This window comes from Borostomias antarcticus, assembly GCF_949987555.1.
Source record: "Borostomias antarcticus genome assembly, chromosome: 7".
NCBI classification, from domain to species: Eukaryota; Metazoa; Chordata; class Actinopteri; order Stomiiformes; family Stomiidae; genus Borostomias; species Borostomias antarcticus.
The window spans coordinates 28,550,179-28,561,097 of NC_140240.1; the positions used below are offsets into that span (position 1 = coordinate 28,550,179).

Genomic DNA, 10,919 nt, shown 5'->3' on the forward strand with positions numbered 1-10,919 from the left:
TTTGAGGGCTTCACTCCCTCGTTAGACATTGTATATCCACATACTACGCACATGAGGCTTATGGTGCGTTCCAGGCAACCCGTAACTCGTGTTTTTCCTACCTCCTACACGTGAAAATGCTCTGGAATGGCATCCGACCTGAAACCCGTAACTTCCCACCCGGCAACTGGTAGTACATCGAGCTGTACGAGTTCACGGGTGGGAAGTTACGGGTTTGAGGTCGGAAAAACACAAGTTACGGGTTGCCTGGAACGCGGCATTATGGTGCGTTCGTTTATAACTGGGAGGTGGCAAATTGCGACTTGCTACTAGGAATGATTAAATAAAACACCTCATGAACTCGCACTTCCTCGTCGCAAATTCGGATATGTTTCTCAGCCCCCAGTTGCTCGAATGCACTAGATATAACTAGGTAACTGTGATATAATGGTATATAGATATAACTAGGTAACTGTGATATAATGGTATATAGATATAACTAGGTAACTGATATAATGGTATATAGATATAACTAGGTAACTGTGATATAATGGTATATAGCTTGAATGCACACAGGTCGGAGGTAGATATTTTGCCACTTGCGACTTGCCACCTCCGACCACAAACGAATGCACCATTAGAGTGGGCGAGTCACTGGTCGCAATTAAGCCATATCTGAGGTAGGATTCACGGTATTTACTATTGAATGAACCACGTCAACCCGAATCAAGTCTCAGAGCCATTCCTGCTAGTCTACAATGGTTAACTGTAAACTCTTCTGTGAAGTTAAACAAATAGAACCTGTCATAGCTTTGGGGTACTGGTGAAAGGCAAGTTCTGGACATGTACCCTGATAGTTCTGACAATGTATTGCTAGATTTTTGTTTTTTTCCCAAGCTGATTTGTAGTCTTCATGTTGACCTGACTGGATGAATTCAGCAGCAGATGACAGTTCATACGCGAGCGCCCTCTTCAGGCTGGTGCCAAAAATTCACCTAAGTGTCTCCTCTTGGCATTCAATACTCTTTGCCTCTAGTTGGGCGCAGCGTCAGGAGAGAGCGTGGTGTACAGTAGGTAGGCAAGGTCCTTGTTTTGACGTTTGGTGGACCGCTCAAATTTTGACTGCGATGGCTTGCGCTGGGTAAGCAAGAACTGTACAAACACTACTATTGTAGGATACTGTACATTCGTTAGTATTATCTGAATTCAAACCTTCGCCTACTGTCGCCTCTGATCTACTAGTTAGAGGCTGCATGATAGTTACAGTTTACTGTGTTTTGGGTTTAATTTGACCTGACCTCTATCAGGGCTCTTATAAGATTGATAACATAAGAAAACACACCGAGGTAAAGTTGGTTTCACGTTCGACATTCGTCAGACATTCATATTCGGAATTTTAGGGACCGTGGAGAAAGTACAATTATAATCAGGAAAAAAAATCAATAACTCTGCCAATATTGGACAAAGACACCACAAACCACTTGCAAATTATTCTACTATTCAATATCTATCTGTGACAGCTTTTGGAGTTATGAAATTATTGATTACCAATTTATAAAAAATCAATAAATCAATTAAACCAATATTTAATGTGGTTAGGATCAATAACTCTGCCAATTTTGGGCAGAGACACCTCAAACCACTTCTGAATTATTCTACTAATCAATATCTATCTCTGACACCTTTTGGTTTTCTCAAAATATTGATTACCAATTTATTGAAATCAATAAAACCAATATTTCATGTGGCTTGGATCAATAACTTTGCCAATTTTGGGCACAGACACCTCAAACCCTTTCATAATTATTCTACTAATCAATATCTATCCATGACAGCTCTTGGTTTTATTAAATTATTGATTACCAATTAATTAATGTATACACGTGTTCTGAGGCAAATGTCTACCCGAACCGTGTGCTTATAGGCTACGTAGCACAATGTACATAGGGCCTAACTGTATGACCACTGGATATTACAAATTCCATACATTATGCCCTACGTTTGAGCTTCTGACGATCATTTAAGAAAGTTAATACACTTTTTTTGAGTGTGCATTTTAACCCTGGACTAATGAACATACAATATCGAGTCCTGTGAATGATTGACCAAATTCAGAGGTTCTTTACAAACCATTGTCAATAAGAGTGGGTTACAATGAGAAGTTACCATATAGTAAAGGTGACATGCCTTCCATAAAGTGCCATAGATAAATCATGGTAGTACCATGGCTATGAGCATAGTAGGCTGATCATAGTTACCATAAAGTACCATGGTAATAACATGATTACTAATCTTTTTTTTTAATAAACCGTAGTGAATTTTCGTAAGAGGTAGCCCTACTCTGCTCTGTAACGAAGCATTGGAAAACACATTATGCAATATAACAGCCCTTAGCCTACAGGTCTACAGTTACTTAGGTAGAATAAAGTAGGCTATGCTCTCTCCGCTCAGGCTGTCTGGGAGGAAGTTGTCATGTCCTTCAATGATGTCATGCATGCATTCTGTCTGTTTAAGGGAATGTTCCAAAGGATTCGTTGACTCTGCCGTTCATGTGGACGTCAAGGTATATTGGCATGACAATAACGGCCAAGTTAGTTCGATGTTTTGGAAATTAAATGAAATGTCCACCAACTGTGGGTGAGACCAGCTTTTCTTTTTACCATTTCCGGTTTGCCACCTGTCCTTCCTGTGAACGATCCATTCCTGCTAGTTAACGAGAAGCTGGTAAATAAGCTCAATGCTTACTGTATCTGTGTATCTTTCAGGATTACTACGGAAAGATTCTGAGGAAATCCTCCGACCTGAAGAGCAACGTCTGCGTCACGCCTTCCCAGCCAATCCCAGCCTTCGTCCGCCGGGCCCTGAAGAGGGTTCACCCGGAAGTCACAGAGAAGTTGGTACACGCACACACGTACACACACACACACACACACACACACACACACACACACACACACACACACACACACACACACACACACACACACAGACTCTCTTTCTCTCTCTCTTTCTCACACACACACACATATACACACGCACGCACGCACACTCACACACACACACACTCACACACACACACACACACACACACACACACACACAGACTCTCTCTCTCTCTCTCTTTCTCACACACACACACACACACACACACAGACTCTCTCTCTCTCTCTCCCTCTCTCTCTCTCTCTCTCTCTCTCTCTCTCTCTCTCTCACACACACACACACTCTCTCACCCACCCAGGTACTATGGGTGTGGCCTGGTGGTCCCGGAGTGCCTGGGGGGCTGCAGGGTTCTGGACCTCGGCAGTGGCAGCGGGCGGGACTGCTACATGCTCAGCCAGCTGGTCGGAGAGAAGGGCCACGTCACGGGCATCGACATGACCCTGGACCAGGTATACCAGCAGAACCCTCACTGACATGACCCTGGACCAGGTATACCAGCAGAACCCTCACTGACATGACTCTGGACCAGGTATACCAGCAGAACCCTTACTGACATGACCCTGGACCAGGTATACCAGCAGAACCCTCACTGACATGACCCTGGACCAGGTATACCAGCAGAACCCTCACTGACATGACCCTGGACCAGGTATACCAGCAGAACCCTTAATGACATGACCCTGGACCAGGTATACCAGCAGAACCATTAATGACATGACCCTGGACCAGGTATACCAGCAGAACCCTCACTGACATCACCCTGGACCAGGTATACCAGCAGAACCCTTAATGACATGACTCTGGACCAGGTATACCAGCAGAACCCTTAATGACATGACTCTGGACCAGGTATACCAGCAGAACCCTTAATGACATCACCCTGGACCAGGTATACCAGCAGAACCCTCACTGACATGACCCTGGACCAGGTATACCAGCAGAACCCTTAATGACATGACCCTGGACCAGGTATACCAGCAGAACCCTCACTGACATGACCCTGGACCAGGAATACCAGCAGAACCCTCACTGACATGGTCCTGGACCAGGTATACCAGCAGAACCCTTAATGACATGACCCTGGACCAGGTACACCAGCAGAACCCTTAATGACATGACCCTGGACCAGGTACACCAGCAGAACCCTTAATGACATGACCCTGGACCAGGTATACCAGCAGAACCCTTACTGACATGACCCTGCACCAGGTACACCAGCAGAACCCTTAATGACATGACCCTGGACCAGGTATACCAGCAGAACCCTTAATGACATGACCCTGGATCAGGTACACCAGCAGAACCCTTAATGACATGACCCTGGACCAGGTATACCAGCAGAACCCTTAATGACATGACCCTGGATCAGGTACACCAGCAGAACCCTTAATGACATGACCCTGGACCAGGTATACCAGCAGAACCCTTAATGACATGACCCTGGACCAGGTATACCAGCAGAACCCTCACTGACATGACCCTGGACCAGGTATACCAGCAGAACCCTCACTGACATGACTCTGGACCAGGTATACCAGCACAGTCCTTAATGACATGACCCTGGACCAGGTATACCAGCAGAACCCTTAATGACATGACCCTGGACCAGGTATACCAGCAGAACCCTTAATGACATGACCCTGGACCAGGTATACCAGCAGAACCATTAATGACATGACCCTGGACCAGGTATACCAGCAGAACCCTCACTGACATGACCCTGGACCAGGTATACCAGCAGAACCATTAATGACATGACCCTGGACCAGGTACACCAGCAGAACCCTTAATGACATGACCCTGGAGCAGGTATACCAGCAGAACCCTTAATGACATGACCCTGGACCAGGTATACCAGCAGAACCCTTAATGACATGACCCTGTACCAGGTATACCAGCAGAACCCATAATGACATGACCCTGGACCAGGTATACCAGCAGAACCCTCACTGTCATGACCCTGGACCAGGTACACCAGCAGAACCCTTAATGACATGACCCTGGACCAGGTATACCAGCAGAACCCTCACTGACATGACCCTGGACCAGGTATACCAGCAGAACCCTCACTGACCTGACCCTGGACCAGGTATACCAGCAGAACCCTCACTGACCTGACCCTGGACCAGGTATACCAGCAGAACCCTCACTGACATGACCCTGGACCAGGTATACCAGCAGAGCCCTCACTGACATCACCCTGGACCAGGTATACCAGCAGAACCCTCACTGACATCACCCTGGACCAGGTATACCAGCAGAACCCTTAATGACATGACCCTGGACCAGGTATACCAGCAGAACCCTTAATGACATGACCCTGGACCAGGTATACCAGCAGAACCCTCACTGACATGACCCTGGACCAGGTACACCAGCAGAACCCTTAATGACATGACCCTGGACCAGGTATACCAGCAGAACCCTCACTGACATGACCCTGGACCAGGTATACCAGCAGAACCCTTAATGACATGACCCTGGACCAGGTATACCAGCAGAACCCTTAATGACATGACTCTGGACCAGGTATACCAGCAGAACCCTTAATGACATGACCCTGGACCAGGTACACCAGCAGAACCCTCACTGACATGACCCTGGACCAGGTATACCAGCAGAACCCTCACTGACATGACCCTGGACCAGGTATACCAGCAGAACCCTCACTGACATGACCCTGGACCAGGTATACCAGCAGAACCCTTAATGACATGACCCTGGACCAGGTATACCAGCAGAACCCTTAATGACATGACCCTGGACCAGGTATACCAGCAGAACCCTTAATGACATGACCCTGGACCAGGTATACCAGCAGAACCCTTAATGACATGACCCGGGACCAGGTAAACCAGCAGAACCCTTAATGACATGACCCTGGACCAGGTATACCAGCAGAACCCTCACTGACATGACCCTGGACCAGGTATACCAGCATAACCCTTAATGACATGACCCTGGACCAGGTATACCAGCAGAACCCTTAATGACATGACCCTGGACCAGGTATACCAGCAGAACCCTTAATGACATGACCCTGGACCAGGTATACCAGCAGAACCCTTACTGACATGACCCTGGACCAGGTATACCAGCAGAACCCTTACTGACATGACCCTGGACCAGGTAAACCAGCAGAACCCTCACTGACATGACCCTGGACCAGGTATACCAGCAGAACCCTTAATGACATGACCCTGGACCAGGTATACCAGCAGAACCCTTAATGACATGACCCTGGACCAGGTATACCAGCAGAACCCTTAATGACATGACCCTGGACCAGGTATACCAGCAGAACCCTTAATGACATGACCCTGGACCAGGTAAACCAGCAGAACCCTTAATGACATGACCCTGGTCCAGGTATACCAGCAGAACCCTTAATGACATGACCCTGGACCAGGTATACCAGCAGAACCCTTAATGACATGACCCTGGACCAGGTATACCAGCAGAACCCTTAATGACATGACCCTGGACCAGGTATACAAGCACAATCCTTACTTGATGACTGGACTAGCTTCTGGACTGGGCCATGTCTTGGGATCAGGGGTTTCGGTCTGGACCACGATCCATTGAAGCGGGGGGTGGTGCTTGGCGATTGACTCTCTGAAGTGCACCCCTATGCGTTTGGCCCAGATAGTTGACTCCACCCTTTCCTCTCCACCAGCTTGAAGTGGCCAGGAAGTACATCGACCACCACACGCAGGACTTCGGCTACAAGTCGCCCAACGTGGACTTCGTCCAGGGCTACATCGAGGCTCTGAGCGAGGCCGGCCTGAGAGAGAGCTCCTTCGATCTCATCATGTGAGGCGCCGGCCATCGTCGTCACACCCTGAACCAACCGCTTTCTCCTGCTTAAACAATGCATCCTCACCTCAGTGCTGTTAATGTATCGGTCATTGCTGTACGTCTTTTGCAGCGCAATAAAGTTGTTGACATGTAAATTAAGAGGTAATCTCGGGTTACGATGTGCTTTTGTGATAAATAAGTCAAGTCACCAAATGTTTGATGCCCGTTGTATCTTGTTTACCCTGTTGTTGTTGTTGTTGTTGTCATAGATCCAACTGTGTGGTGAATCTGTCCCCCGACAAGACAAAAGTACTGAGTGAGGCGTACAACGTCCTTAAGGTATTACTGTACATCATCACTATGCTAGTGTACAGAGGTGTCGCAACATCAGCCCTCTCAATAACCAAACACTTCATTATGAACCGCCCCCGACACATGCCTTGATTTCCATTGTTTACCGTCGTAATGGCGTCCCAGAGCAGTGATGTCACACTTCTGTGGGTCGTCAGGATGGCGGCGAGCTGTACTTCAGCGACGTCTACAGCAGCGGCCGGCTCACGGACGAGATCAAGAACCACAAGGTTCTGTGGGGTGAGTACAGTATGATTACCCCTGCTACTGTAACTCCTTTCAAACTGAAAGACGTGGAACAACAACAAAAATAAGAAAACAAACTCCTAGTGTGTCGAAAAACTACAGTGGCAATAAAAGAGATTCTGATTGGGAAAGTCTTTATTTGTAATACAGTAGAAACACAGCACACAGCGTAGGGAGACGGTGACACTGAAAGACGGACACACACACACACACACACACACACACGACAAGCAGGAGCGTCCACCCATGAAATGTGTCTCTGCTTTTGACCCGTCCGTGCTGTCCGTCCTTCCAAGGGCAGCCCGGAGCAGTAGGCTGCGTTCAGGGGCCGCGCCCCCCGGAACCAAACCCAAGTGCTCAGTCCAAATCCTGGTCAGGGACAGGACTGAAGAGCCCAATTAGATTATATTTTCTCTGTTTTCAACCAAGAGCAGCTAGAACTACTGTAACAACAAGTACGTTCCATGGAGATAATTATGTGTATCTGTTCTGTTGTATTTGTTCTCTGTGTTAAGGTTCTATCTCCTTACCGTAGGTGAGTGTTTGGGCGGAGCCCTTTGGTGGGAGGATCTTCTGCGATTGGCCGAGGAGGTGGGTTTCAGCGCCCCGCGATTGGTCACTGCCAAAGTCATCACCGTGGACAACAAGGAACTCGAGGCCATCCTGGGTGAGACAGACCGACATCACTGTCTACTTTGACCGTGTTATTTATAGCGTAGGTTTCGAATTAGTCGAACAATAATTTCTGAATGTTGTACTTCCTGGTGTAAAACATTGAGTTCCTTCAGGCCGAATGATCTCTTGACCTCCAGGTGACTACAGGTTTGTCTCTGCCACGTACCGCCTCTTCAAAGTGCCTCAACGCTCCTCTGAGGGCGCCCTGGTCACATACGAGGGCTGCATCACCGGAGCAGACGACAAACTGCAGTTCGACTGTCAACACGCGTTCAAGGTTAGCGGCCGCTAGCTAAAACAGACGTTAACGTTGAGCGTCTCAAGCTTGTTTTAAAGCGCACGTTTGTCACTGCTTCTCTGCACTTGTGTGTGGCGTGCGTGTCTGTTTGTGTGTGTCTGTGTGTGTGTGTGTGTGTGTGTGTGTGTGTGTGTGTGTGACTCCCTTGCCCTGCACAGGTGGGCGAGGTAGTGGAGGTGAATGCAGAGATGGCCAACATCCTGGCTCTTTCCAGGTTTGCTGATGAGTTCACCTTCCAGCCCCGAGAAACTTCGTCTTCGGGGTCGTGCGTCGTCAAACCCAAGGTCCGCTCCGATACCTGCTCTGTTATTCTTCAGTAGAATCACATTGTTCTGTAGTAGCATCACAAAAAGAGAACAAATAGTGATTTCTTCACTAGGGCACTGAACCCATGCACCTTAGTCATCGCTCTGCTAAGCGCTAGTGGTCGGTATGGTCGCAAAACTTACGTTCCAAAAGTGTGTGACACACCAAGGTTGCGCAAACATCCTCCCAACCCCCCCAAACACCCACACACACAGACACACACACTAGACATCCCTCTCTCCCAACACCAAACACACCCACACACCGACAGGGCTCGGGAGGCGAGGTCAAGCAGCTGTCCTCGAGTCATAACCAGACTGTGTTGTCATGCTGAGAACCTTGAACAGGAAGGAATGTTCTGCGCCCCCAGCCAATGGCGTGCCATCTTATCAACTCCTCATTGTCACTCCTATAGACACACACACACACACACACACAGACTTTATATTTCTGGTTTGTTTTTACTTTCTGGGATGTGCTTTTGTTTGTATTTCCAGGAATACATTTCTATATTTCTGAGAATAGGATTCTCCCGGGTGGTTACAGCTGTATAGTTTCGGTACTGATTGGAAATGAACTAATGAACCTTGGGACGGGCTATTTCAAGTGATAAACCCAATCACTGATAAACCCCATGACTGATAAAGAAAGGTGGAGTCCCACATGGAAACACAGGCTCTTCGGCAGCTTTTAGGACTTTAGGATTTAATCCTTTTAGGATTTCGGGTTTTTTCCCATATCGAAATGCTGTACTGTAAAAAACAAAACAAATTAATGCAGTTTCGTAGTAGTGATAATGATTCACAATTAATTAATAATGCTAATAATTACAGGACCTTGAAGGTTGTTTATTGGCCACACGGCAATTACACACCAACACACATGCCTGAGTGAGGGGTGACACACAACACACATGCCTGAGTGAGGGGTGACACACAACACACATGCCTGAGTGAGGGGTGACACACAACACACATGCCTGAGTGAGGGGTGACACAGAACACACATGCCTGAGTGAGGGGTGACACAGAACACACATGCCTGAGTGAGGGGTGACACAGAACACACATGCCTGAGTGAGGGGTGACACAGAACACACAAACACATGCATTCTTCAGTGGTCGCCGGTGACATTTATCCTCTGTATTTCTCCCATCCAAGCTGTCCTCCTCCAGGGGCAGCCAGGAGCAGTGGGCAGCCTCGTCAGTGGCGCCCGGGGACCAAGTCCAAGTGCTCAGTCCAGGTCCTGGTCAGGGACAGGACTGAAGAGCATCTGTTCTTCTGTGTGTTTTTATATTGGGGTTCTATGTGGAGGGAACCCGAGTGAGCACGGGGAGAACATGCTCCACTCAGAAAGGCCTGGGAGATAGCCCATGCGGGAATCGAACCCAGGACTTTCTTGCTGTGAGGCAACTGTGCGAAGCCCCATGGTGCAATGCAAATAAAGTTTATTATAGTAGTAGAATTGTATTAATCATTTAATCATCTTTATATATATAAAGTCTTCATTGTGTTTTTCCTTACAGGTGGGCATCGTGAATCCCTTTGAACTAGCCCTGGGGCAGGGGACTGCAACTCTTCCTTCCACCATGGGGGGGTGCTGCGGAGCAAAGTCTTCCTGCTGCAAGTGACAGGGAGCGCATTGAGGACACAGATTGACTGTTCATCATACCATGCAGACGATGTAGGCCTATGCGAAATTATGTAGCATAATGTAAATTATGACTGTAATTATGCCATAATCCTGGCAGTTGCGTTTGCTGTTTATTTTGCTTATTTTATTTTTTGGCAATATGATCGGAATTCATTGAAATGTGGATTTATTGACGAGTATGTGAGTGGTAAAAATACACCTGTAGATTTAGAATAAGCAATGGTTTATTATAGAACATTTAATGTGTCCAATGTCAACTGAATATTTGTAACCGATTTCTAATAAAAGCCAAGATCTGCACATGACGCATTGTTTTGTGCGTAATGGTTAATGCTTAGAGTCTATATCATCATCACTTACGTACACGCATCTGCACATATTATGCACAATCATCTTTTTTCAGACTAGTCCTGCAGCATAGCTCTGCCAATATTCGTCAATATGTGTTTTTTTAATGACTTATAGGCCTCTAACTTGCACAGCTTACAATCTGATCACAGCGACCATTGAATGAATTGCATTTTAGCATGGTTGTGGCTGCCGCTGCGCCTGACGCATTGAAAGCCTCTAGGAAATAAGAAGACCGCGCTGCGACGCGGTGACACCCAGCCACCGGCATGAGAAGGTGATGCATCTACCGCTTCCATCATGTATAGGTCGCCCCAGAAA

General features: G+C 47.3%; 1 protein-coding gene across 1 annotated transcript; it reads left to right on the plus strand.

Moving 5' to 3' along the window:
* Positions 1-1,024: 1,024 nt before the first annotated feature.
* as3mt (arsenite methyltransferase) lies at positions 1,025-10,544 on the plus strand. Its single transcript, XM_084440804.1, has 11 exons — positions 1,025-1,120; positions 2,494-2,542; positions 2,745-2,872; positions 3,221-3,371; positions 6,599-6,735; positions 6,990-7,059; positions 7,230-7,311; positions 7,853-7,984; positions 8,130-8,269; positions 8,449-8,574; positions 10,123-10,544. Exons 1-11 carry the CDS (start codon positions 1,107-1,109, stop codon positions 10,225-10,227), a joined length of 1,134 nt encoding a protein of 377 aa, XP_084296930.1. The 5' UTR covers positions 1,025-1,106; the 3' UTR covers positions 10,228-10,544.
* The last annotated feature ends 375 nt before the right edge of the window (positions 10,545-10,919 follow it).